This window comes from Hylaeus volcanicus, chromosome 1 (assembly GCF_026283585.1).
Source record: "Hylaeus volcanicus isolate JK05 chromosome 1, UHH_iyHylVolc1.0_haploid, whole genome shotgun sequence".
Classification (NCBI taxonomy): Eukaryota; Metazoa; Arthropoda; class Insecta; order Hymenoptera; family Colletidae; genus Hylaeus; species Hylaeus volcanicus.
In genome coordinates this window covers 10,648,665-10,661,197 of record NC_071976.1, presented here as the reverse complement: position 1 = coordinate 10,661,197, position 12,533 = coordinate 10,648,665, and the positions used below count along the sequence as shown (strand labels likewise).

The following is a 12,533-nucleotide window of genomic DNA, read 5'->3' as shown; positions in this document are numbered from 1 at the left end:
TCCAAATAATTCTCAAAGAAGATTCCACTCGAAGCAACCTGACTTCCCAGTCCCTTTGGTGGTACGACTTGGTCCTCTCCCTTAATCAATCCCCGAATTCCGGCACGTTTAACACAGGTGAATTTGTTTGCAGGTGACAGTGTGTATTCGTGTGATCGCGACTCCGGCCAGGAGTAGCCATCGAGGTACATGAAAGAAGGACATGAACTACTCTCAAGGTAAGCGGTTTCATTTTGTTTCGTCGCCACTTCCCGATCGGGCTTCACCGTTTCCCTCGTTCAATCCGTCGGAATGCGGCGTTGATACGCCGCGCTATACACACACAACACGTAGACAGTGTGTACGCGGAAAATTCGCCGAAGGTTTGTCGCCGTCCGATCTCCAACGGATCCCGAAGCCAGCGCGAGCGGTCTGAAACAGTTCGGAAATTCACTCAACTAATCAAATACCGCTAAAACCGCTAAACAAGTTAGGTTAGCTATCTACGTGCTCCGAATGGCAACTCCGAAGTGCTCTGCGGCTGCGAAGCGCGAAAACGCTCGCGACTGCTTCCGCAATCCGCACGCCAGCTCCACCTTCTCCTCCACCTACGGAATCCCTTAACGAGGAGAAACGACTCGACGCAGACGTGTCCGATTCCTTCTATCCGCAGACGTCTATACAGGGCGGTCCAGTTAACTATTGTCGTTTTTTCCCTCCTCGAATCAGGATAACGAGGAATCCGTTCAACACTGAGACTGGTCGAGCCAATTTCGGTTGATTTCGAATTGTTCTTTAGGGTTACTGTTAAATTATTGAAATTGAAATAGATAGTGACAACAAAAAGTGTCAGCAAAAGGAACTGTCACATTTTAGAAATGACAAGGTACAAATAATTATTGAGTCCAAGTATCTACTTAAATAATAATAAATTCTTTACTCTAACTCCTATCTTAAGAGTTGACAAATTTTAAATAGCCTTCATTTCATTTGTGTTAATTTTGCATGCAGCGTAGCTGTTACATTGAATTCTATCTACACATATAAACGTCAGAATAAAATCACAAACATTAGTTCAAATATTATCCATTCCTCTATAATAAAGAACATTTCAAAGCCCCATTTCCATTCACATCATACAATTTCGGAAACAAGGTGAAAACTGTTGCGCCACCCTGTATCGAATCCTCCCCACGCAGATTAGGGTCGATAACGATACAAAACGATCGAGCGTTCTTTATGACTCGATGGATACCGCTGTTTGTTTGTCTACTAGACGGTTTTACGGATCGCGTGAAATTAATGCTACAATACTCGTTAATAATTCGTCCACGCATTAAACGATTATCACGTATTTATTAGCGGCGGAGGAGTTCGAACGAAACGAGTTCGTGACGGTGCCGGCGTATTGAAACGTGTTCGCGTAATGTATTAAAATATGAATGCGCAGCTTCTGTTTGCGTAGTTAATGGTTCGAAATGTAAAATTCAAGAGGTTTTTCGCGCGTTACGAATTTCCGAATGCGCGTTCTGTAATTCCGGGGAGCCGTGTAGATTAATCGATGCGAAACGAGAGTTATTTCGGGATTTAAATAACTGCCTTCTAATATTACGGGACGTTCGGAGCTAATGATATTTTTTTTGCCGTTGCAGCTGCTAATACGATCCCTTGACAAAAATTGGGAAATCTGAAATTTGTAAGAGAAAATGCATACGTGAAGATAGAGTGCTTATGTGAGGCACGATATTTTATTTGAATAATTTCGTACCTGTAATTAGTAATTTTAATCCGTTCGCCATGAACCTTCATTAATATACATTGCATGATGCTGGTGATTTTACCACGATGCCTTTTTAATAGAAATTTTAATGATTGTCCCTTGGCTTGGACCACATCTGCCTCTTCGCGATTCAACAAGTTCCTCATATATTAAAATAAACATCCCCTTTGTGAAATACACTTTCAACTCTATAAAATATTCTCCATGCATCTAAGTAAACAATTAACAGTCCCCACTCCGAAATCAACACGAAGTACACAAAACAGATTCCCATATATGTCTGGAAGTCCCTCGCGAGTAACAGTACATCAGGACCACGTGTTCAGCAACGCTGACGTGTCACGAGAGCCTCTAAGCCAGCATTCTTCCGTTGCTGCGCCCTGTATATGCCCTGCTCGCGCGATAACATCCAGTTAATTTGTATTCCTATTCTCAGTCATCGAATATTCCTGCAATGTGGCTAACCGATAGTCAAGCTCGACAAAGGAAAAGGCGGAATTCGTTGCGTAGCGATTCGAATCGGTTCGCCGATGGTATGCATAATAAACAACGCGGTATGCATTTGCATGTGAATGTCCATAAAGGCGCGTATGCATTAGGAGAAGCGGTGTACGTGGCCCCCTCTGCGGACAGGTAGGCGAGATAACGTCGTCTGTCAAATATGAGAACAATTAGGGGGGGAGGATCAGGAGAAAACATCTTGACGGGCCAACCGCACGTGTCTTTTCACCCTTGGGACAAAGTGACCCCGGGGCTCGGAGGAGAGGACCTATACGCGATGCTTCTACAATTAAAAACTCGTTCGGTTTACATAGATGCTTTCGGGCGACTTTTTGTTTGCGTACATAGTGGCCGAGGGACGCAGCGAGTCTTTTACATAATGGCTTTTCGAGCGAAATTAAATTCTTCGGGGACCGTGCAGGGATCGCCCCGTGATCGTCCCACGAACGTTCTCGGGGATACTTTCGCCTCGCACTTTATCAGCATTAGCGGAGGATATTATAAATTTTTGTGACCCTGGCTTTCGATGATTACTTGGACTTTATTGAAAGCGCGCAGTATGAGATTGTTTTTGAAGGGGTAAGTTTTGTGACGGTTTTCGTGATTTTTTTTTTGCAGTTGAAGTAATCGAAGCGAATATTTGTAATTTGGTGTGTTTAATTCTGCACATACGTGGAAGGTTTTGGTAAATTTATAAGTGTTCCGATTTACTCGTTTCGAAGTTATGAATAATATTCCACCGTCGCGTCTGGCGGAATGGTTCCAGAATGTTAACGCGATTGAGCATGCCCTGATGGTCCGAACCGATGAAAAATGATTTTGTTTTATTCGTCGTGAATGTGGTTATCGCGTGAACTATACTACAAATAATTACAAAAGAATTGAGCGTTAAAGAAAGCCTTAGCGACAAGAATATAAAACAAATGGATTGTTTGACTCAAAATATTGTACTCTCTTGATGTAATGGAAAATCTTGAATTTAATTGAAGGCAATGTAAAATCCTGACATCAAAGACAGCGTATATTATAGTTTCGAAAAGAATCGGCGTTTCATTCAATAGGAGGGTGGCGTCTAGTGTCGATATTGCATGATCAATAATACATCCCGATTTGGAATATTGGATTGAGCGTGTGCTATCGCGACCCTTCGAGAATAACCCCCGCGATCAGAACTTCCTTCGGAGGGTATAAAAGGAAATTCAGAAAAACGGGCCGTATGCCAGCGCACCGAATAGAAGGCAAATAATGAATTTAGTCTCTTTTAAAGAGGTTATTGACGGAATCCATTGCCGCTCCTAAACGCATGGCCGACCGCGCGAGAGAGCCAGAACCACCCTCGTGCTCCTACCCCCTGCCCCCGTAACGTAATTACGAAACTCGTCATCGACCGTGCCAAAGGGGTTGTTTCTTTGTAAATTTTTCCCTGCCGTCCTCTGTGAAACCGATGTTTACTCGGATGACCACTTTCGCCACAAATCTCGATCGCAAAGTTCACGCAGCGATCGAAGTCAAAGGTTAACTGCGTTCATTGACTAACCATCGACACAGAAAACTAATGATAGCGACTGACGAGCTTCCACTAGCTATTATCTCCTATCTCTACGTTCTTACTTGTTCGATTCTACTTCTACGAAATAACTAGCTAATAATAACACGGAATAACATGCAACAACGTGGTCTAAATAAATTTCAACAATTTTTATTTACACATCAGTTTCTTTCGAGTACGATACACGGTATAGGATTTTCTTTTGGAAAATTGAAATTTAATTGTGAAACTATACAAATTTCATACGAATTTATGAAATCTGCTGTTGGCAGAAATGAGATAAATATATAAGTGATTGAAAATTAATATGTATACCTATTAATAAATGGTTCGTTGGATTATGTTATCGAGGCTAGATATGCAAAGCTCACCTGCATGTCTGGTAATTCAGGATTAATAGGCTCGAATTCTTTGGTGTGAACGCTGTAATATTACATCACTCCAACATCTATCATATTTGACAGAGATTATACATCACGCAAATGTGCTGTTCGAAACATGAATATGAATGGATGTCAATGATGGAAATCAGTGACGTTATTACACAATAATAAACTTACACGGTGTGACAAACTATCTAAATCATAAATTATTTTTCAATTTACATTCAAATAAAAATATTAAATATATAGTAATCAATTTCTGTATAAAGTAACTATTTATCGCTAAGAATTCCTTTAATTTAAACGAGAAAATAAACAATTTAAATTAAATTAAGACTGCTAGTAAAAAAATAAAATTCTAAAGCCTCCCTTATATAATTTTCTACAATATATTCAAATATATTTCGCAGTGTACGTCGTCTTTAAATTGTCGACGCTGGATAAAAGCGCAGAGGAAATTAAGCAGGGGCAGAAAAAAAAAATTGGAGGAAGCGACGTTGGAAAGTCCCCTCGTTCGACAACCACCCGACTTATGTATTGTAAATACCATGTAATCCGATGACCTCTCGGCGACGGTCCCTTCATTACCGGCGCGGTTGCCATTGTTCCGTTGCTATAATTGAATTCCCAAGGCAGCCTCTGGCAACCAATCCTCATCCTCTCAGCATCAACGATCCGAGACCACCGCCGATTCCACGTCGAAACTCTACGAGATCCTGATTTACCCCATTCAGTCGGGAATAATGCGATATCCCGACCCCGAAAGCCAGGTCGAACCTCACTTCGAGCGGAGTCATCTTAGCAGGGGATAGTCTGATCTCGTGCACAATTCTAAATGTCCGTTTGCTCTTAGCTGTCGGTTTCCAGGCAGCATCCGTAGCTGGATTTCCATCTGGAAAACGGATACTAGCTGCGGTGTTTTATCGCGACAGCCGTCTACGTCTGATAACTTAACGTTAGAACTTGTTCTGTTTGATTAACAAGATAGCATCGTGTGTACGTGATCATGAAACTGGTGTGAGACTGTTTTAACAAAAAATTAAATTTTTATATATTCGGTGTTTCGAAAGGATTTAATTAATACTAGTACCTCAGCTTTGAGATTAATTCAAGGGTTAACTCGCAACAAGTCCAATTGACATTGACGTTATCCAGCAAAATATGACTGCATATCAATTTGAATAAAGAAAGGGTTAGTTGCTCTGTTTCTTAATTAAATTCTTCCACGTGATCGTTGTCAAAGCGTGTTTTGTGCCTTGTCCGGAGGGGTGAAATTAAGTTACAAACTAAATACAGCCCCGACCTGACAGAAATGAGGAAATAATGAAGTTTCCAATTTATAAATATTTGATATTCACAGGGGCTTGGCAAGAACATGGAATTTCATTCCGAGATAAATGACTCTTAGCGATTTATAATAATTCTAATCTGTTTACGCTAATACTTCATTAGCAATGATAACACGAATATGGAACTGTACATGTATAATATGAATACAAATTTCTAGATAAAAATGATGAATGTATGCCTGTGTTGTAAACATTAGAAAAGTTACAAAAAGAAGTAGAAATAAAAGTTGAAGCTAAATAATTTTCAAATTAACTGTCCTTTCCAATTTGAGAAAGTTAAATGACCCAAGGTTTAAGAAAATTTGGACGTCCAAACAGGATATTTGCATAAACGTGCAGACTGTTTTTATACTAATGGAAGTCACCCATACATCACCGCGCGAACTGGAAAATCGATAATACATCAGCGGTGCACATGTTAACCATAATTAACACTTCCTCGTTGTAAATCAGTATTCTCTTTTCTTTGCTATCTCACCGCGCAACGTACACGCGCCATGCGTGTAACACCTTCTTTCTCGCACGACTATGCGAACAAGTTTACATGCACTCATAAACCATTTCCTGTATCATTACTCACGGAGTTACGCTGTAATTTGTTTAGCGAGAGCTAAAGTGAATGGAGACCAGCGATTGTCCGTTTGATTTACGCGTTTCATTTATCGCGCGCATCCTTTCGACAATTTTTGCTCGTTTCCCCTGTCGAATGTCTGATTTTGGCCCGACGCGACGTACGTTCCAAGTAATCATGCAGGGTATCGGGGAAGGAAAATCGAATGTTCGGAAAATATTCATCAGATGTTTGGGTTTGCGAGCATATAGTTTAAACCTCGTTAACGTAGTCGACATAGAACAGGTGATCTTTAGAATATATAAATAAAAATAAAATAAAAGGAACATCATACAAAAATATGTAGTTAATTTACTTAAAATTAGTTTATTACTTTGGACTTTAAAAAGAAAATTGCTACAGTAGTTATCACTCCTCATACTGAAACCTGAATTGAAATGTGACATTGCAATGTAATTTCAAGCCTATCTAAAATAAATTGGACAAAACGCAACAGTCTGCAGCCCGCTATCGTCAGGTACAGCAACCAAACGTCGTCGAATGCATATCTTCAGCACGTAATCGGGGATCGATCGAACGACGCGCGTTCACCATCGAGAAATCGGCACCGTTTACCTCGAGTCATCAAGGATAGGGCGCGAAGGGTCTCTGTGCGCCGATGTACACACGGCGGACACACGCAGGAGGCGTATAAACGCGCCGGTCCGCGCCTCTACGAGCGTCCCTGTCTCCGCCATGACTGATGACCGGCATTACGATTTGTCAATAACAATTGTCTCGGGTATAACTGCCGCGCGCAAACTGCAACTGATGGCTAACATCGATTGTTCACGTCGACGTAACTGTCCAGCGCCGGAGTGACCCATAACGCATCCGCACCAAAAATCTGCCGCCGACAGACCGACGCGAATTCGACGAAATGCCCGCAACGTTGTTCACGCTAATATGCGGTATCTGCGCCGTTGATTAGTCGTTCCAACGATCCATCGATCGCCTCGATCGACCGTCGATCCGCGTTTATCGCGCTACGTCCCTCCTGGGAATCGCGTCCGCGCTCGCTTTTCTATTTTTCCGCTGGCTTTTTCATTGAATAGCGCTGCCACGAGGGCGTTCGAAATTCGTAAAACGATGGTAGTTTTGATTTTTATTTTAGAGAGAGGGAGGAGGAGGTTTATCAAAGGGGACTGGGTTGTTTAGTTCTAGTGTTTTTGTCACTATTTCGTCGGACTTCTCATGTATAAGCTACGAATGTATAATAGAAGCTTGTGATGGAGTCTAGAATTTTATATTAAAGTTCACAAACCCCCTTGTTGAGTCAAACTCAATATTTCTTGAAACCGACGATTTACATGGTTTCTAGCATTATTATGAGTGGAAATTTATACATATATTAATATCGGTGTACATGGTGTGAAATAATATTTGTTGGATCTCCTAACATGTATGGAGTATAATACAGTGAATAATTAAAATTAGAATAAATCCTAATGTATCTTTAGTTGTAAGATAACCTAATATTCCATATTCATCCTTGTAACCCTTGACAATTATTTTGTCACGCCTTATACACATTTATCGCAGGTTGCTTTCGAACTCGCTGACCCTCTTTCCCGAGCACATTACATGGCAATGTCGGTCTTAATTATCGATTGCACGCCGCCGGGACTGCATCGTCCGCTCCACATTTCACAAGTGTTTCGCGCCACAATTTTTCCACCTACGTTTTCGCCCAGGTCGACCTCCTCCTAGCCTCCCTTTTCCACCAGCCAACGAGATAAATCGTGATTCTCGGGCGGTTCTGCTGTTTACACACGGTACTTTGATTAAAAAGAAGTCGTGAAATTCTCCCTAACGAGAGCGGCGCGCAACGGCCGAGGATTTTTAATTAAAGCCGAAGAAAACGCGAAAACATTCAACATCGGTGGCAATCACCAGCGACGGATCTTTCAACGCCAAGGGGAGGGAGAAAACCAGGTCGAAAACAGCGCGACGACGTGTATTCTTTCGCGTTACACGTCGAAATGCCTCCTAGCGAAATTACGTCGGGAAAGAAAGCGGCAAGGAACGACGGAAATCTCGTTAAGGTAGGCAACATTATCTTCTGTTTGCCCGGGGAAGGGGGAAAAAAAAGGAACCATCCGTATTATAACGCGCGTTTGCCCGTTCGTTTCCTTATTTCTCTCATCCAGCGGCCGAAACCCGCGAGAGAAAAGTTCCCCCCTTTTCCTACTGGAAGATGAATGGAGTTAACCCGCTTTGTTAATGTTGTTATGGGTAATGGATCGTTGGGAATAATAGACGGGAACGCTGTTCTCTTATTCGCAATCAATATCTTTTTTTCGCGGCACGCGCGCCCATCCGTCAGCACTTTGCGCCATTATGTTCCGTAGCTGTCTTCTGTCGACTGTAATTGAATCGAAAATAGATTCGTTTCCATTAGAAACGAAATTTTATGAAATCGCGTCGATCGGAATGTCGCTGATCTCGAATAACTGTGTCGTGATATCTGTCGATTAAACAAAAATACCTAAATATAAATAAAATTTGCATAGCAAGTTAAGGTCTAGGACTATTTGAAAATTTACTACTTCCCAAATAGGAAGAACCATGCGTTTATATTTAATTCATATTAACTTCGTACAACGATTATACGATTTTTCGTTATTGAATTATTTATATGATAAAAGAGCGCGGAAGCAAATCGATAAAGGAAATTGAATTTGATCGCCAACACGATTCCCGATTGGCGGACAATTGCACGTGGAGAAGTGAGGGTGGAATAAGAACGAAAAAATCGAGGAAAATGCTCGTATTGTGCATCGCGCGAGATGTTTCTCGTCCTTCTCGGACTTTCTCTTTACCTTTATTTTTCAGGGCAAATTTATCGTTCGTTTACTCACAACTGTAGTAGCACGCGGTAGCCTTGAGAGAAATTGGCGAGTGTCCTCTCGGTTTTCTTCCCGTTCCCTCGAACCCCTTTTTCTCTTTTTCGCTTTATTCTTCTACAATTCAAGATTTCTACCCTCGTTCTTCCTCTATCTTTCTGTAATCGGGATGTTATATGTGAAGGACAACGCGTGGCAAATATAAAAACGCGTGAAATATGATAATAGAACACACGGAAACTATGTTTTGCTTTTAAACGTTAATGTGTACGTAAGTGTACCACTTACGTCAAAAATTATGAATGAAAATAGAGAAGAACATCGAAAACATACATTATATTTAAAAGTACGAATTTAATATCCACCGAATTCGATTTTTTCACTTAAAATTATTGCAATAAAAAGATGATAAGTCTGTTCCCTTAAAAGAGGTATTATTCATTTCCTTCTTCTTTCATGTTTTTTGAGTCGAGATTAACTGTACACACGGTACAATTGACTTTATTTATACGTGAACGTGGAGAGTAAGTGTCTGGGATGGTATACGATATGTACTCTACGATGTGTACCTGATTGTGCGAGGTTGACTTTATAAATGATCGTGTAAGACTGTTTATTTAGGAGTGCTCGTGTGCAGCTCTCTGTGATTGCATCCGCTCCGTACACCAGTGAAGCTCCCTATTGGTGACTTCCGATGACGCTGTTCTTTTCACGCTGATTCAGTAGCTCTGTATACCAATAGATTTATAGTATCACACAGTATCATACAGTAGACAATCTCACTCGTAATTATTTATTTTGTCAGAGAAATATCATATCACTTCCACCCAGAATTTAAAAATCTATTGCTTTAGGACCCCTGCAAGATTGCCAATAATAACATCTAGAAAAGCTAGTTAACTCTAAAATAAAATTGCTCGATAATTCCTACACCTTTAACTCCGGAATAGTAATTTGTAATTCGTTCGGAGTGGTTTGACAATGAAATTTTTCCTTTGACCCCCAAAAAGCGTTGCTTCGACGATTCTTATCTAGAGATAAAATTTCCGTCGACGAAGGAAAATTAGGGAACGAAGAAGCCGTGGCCAGGCGGTCTTTGATGAATTGCAAAGGGTGCATCGCTCGCATACCCGGCCACGGCGCGCAACCAAGTACGAATTTCAATCGACTTTGTCTTCGTTGCTGGCGTTTGTGACAGAGAGACCACAGCGGAGGGTTGGAACTTAGCTCAGGCGTGATCCAGCATAATGCGAGAGCAATTTGGTGAATGGAGTTAATTCAATAGAAGCCCTCGAGTACGCCTCCGGTTCTTGGCGGGGGCAGCTTCTGGTGAACGTTAACCTCCCACAGATACCGGCGCTTCTTCGTTCGCTCCGTCCATTCAGACCAGGCACACGAATCGCGCTTTTTGTAGCCCTGGTTAAGCGTTACGGCGCCTAAATCAGGTGTAACTGGGAAGGAATAAGAAACGATCCTCCTGGTGTATTTAATCCTGGAAAATGTTCGTTTCTGGCTGCTGCTCAACTATGCCAGGGGCTGCTTGAAAGATTGATTCGAAACGACATTAATCCATTACTATTAATAAAGTACATGTTTATATATTTTCCACGTTCATAAACTAGGGAAGCGATCTAATTTATTTTGTTTTTGTAATGAGAACCATGATGCACAGTCTTCTGAATTCTTCATCTTCATTCATAACTTACACGAAACGAGGTAGATTCTTGCATATTTGCCACCTTCATTCATGGAATGGAACTCAAGAAATAGGATTTTCCTTTGGCGATATGATTCACAATCTTCTACATTTATTTTAAGATAGGGTTCTTCATCTTTATGTACAAGTCTACTTGATAAATATTTATGACAGTGATTTGTAGAGTATACTCTTGGAAAAGACATGGATTATTCTGTAAAACGTAATCTAGTTTCAGGTATGTTCAAAGTGAATTTTGTAGGAAATGTCAGAGTATCAAGGGGAAGTTTTATAAATTATTTTCCAAGACATCAGTTTATTCCAAGTATTTAGAAAGAGTATAGAAATTTAGTATTTACAAGTCCACAAGTATTTACTTAATAATTTACTTTATAATTTCATGTGCACAATTTATATTTTCCACACACTTTTTAATTAAAAAATAACCTGATACATTTCTGCATAAAATATATAATTTATTACAAAGCTGGTACACACATTCTGTTATTGTCCTAGTCTTCACTATCACGTGTATCCAGTAAAACACTATAATAATTGACTTTCTAAGCTAGCCACTGAATCGAAAGAGAAGCAGCTACTAAATCGCAGTGGCCCATTGTAATGTTAATACGAAGCCTAGCTTCTCGAATCACCCCATCGCTCTTGCTTTTGTTTCACAAATTTCTCTTCGCTCTATTGAAGCTTGTTCTTCGTGGAAGCAGCGCGTTAAAGGAGAGAAATCTTCGTGAAGGTCTTTCCGCGAAGGTTGACGAGAAGTTAGTGTTATTACCGTCATTGAGCGTGTCCAGAAACGTATCTCAGGCACGAGCCTTAATTTACCGCGCGACCCACCTAACAATCTTTCTCAGAGTTTAGTTTCCCATCTCTGGATCGGCGGTGGCGAGGTGGCCTCCTGATTTTTTAAAACGTCTGCGGCCGGAGTGCGCATTCAGGAATGAAGATTTAAAGGACGTACCTGTGACCGAACATGAGAGCGAACATAATGCAAGAAGCATGAATTCACCGCCACAAAGGGAGTAGGTAATAAAAGAGTTCGTACATACGTTTGTCCCATCCGATCTTGTCTTCGAGGAAGGTAAGAGGTTTACGTCTTAGTAGTTTTTTGGAAACTGGGGTAGTGTCTCATTCGATTATTTATCAACTTGGAATCATTTACAACAAATCATTATAAATCATTATTAAACAAACGATAGATTAAAAATGAGAAAATAATTGTATTCTAGTTTCTTTCTGAAGGATCTATTTATTTTAAAATAATGTTACGGTTTCATTCAGTAACGAGCGCAAATGCATATCCCACCAAAAGAAAAAGTTATACCATCAAAAGATAGTTCCCGTTGCGCGATTCAGCCTCTTGTATCACTTTTTCTATCCACGCTTAGAATATAGCTACAGCTTGTTCCACTTTCTGGGATCATCCTGTATATGGATATTAACAGAAATTAGTTCAGACGGATATTACAAACTCGAGGCAAACTGTGCAATGTTGCCTGTGTAACCAGCATTCTTTTTATCGCTTGCAGAGTTCGGAACTTTAAATAACCTGCAGGTTGTTCTAAACTTTTCCTAGAACTAAAGTTTCAGACAACATTGCTGCAAACGTTATTGACTATATGTATGAGGGCATTATCGTGCTGAAAAATGACGTCATTCTTGGCCAAACAATACGCTGATCACAGTGTTGTAGATACAGATCATCCTACCAGTGCGAATATAGACGATACATTGGAACATGGAAATACGAGTACATTCGAATATTTATAAAAATAGAAAATAAGTATGCAATTAAAGCAACTGTAATCTAATTAGATTTGTGAAG

The 12,533-nt window shown here is 40.5% G+C and overlaps 1 protein-coding gene across 5 annotated transcripts in view; it reads left to right on the top strand.

Moving 5' to 3' along the window:
• Positions 1-12,533, top strand: part of LOC128877614 (uncharacterized) — a 493,728-nt gene that overhangs the window by 168,342 nt on the left and 312,853 nt on the right. For all 5 annotated transcript variants that reach the window (XR_008457270.1, XM_054125089.1, XM_054125069.1 and 2 more), the window contains exon 2: positions 134-218. Coding sequence is in view for 4 of the 5 variants with exons in the window: in XM_054125089.1 (XP_053981064.1) it covers positions 203-218 (16 nt within the window). In the remaining variant the exon portion in view is untranslated. The remainder of the gene's footprint in view (positions 1-133; positions 219-12,533) is intronic.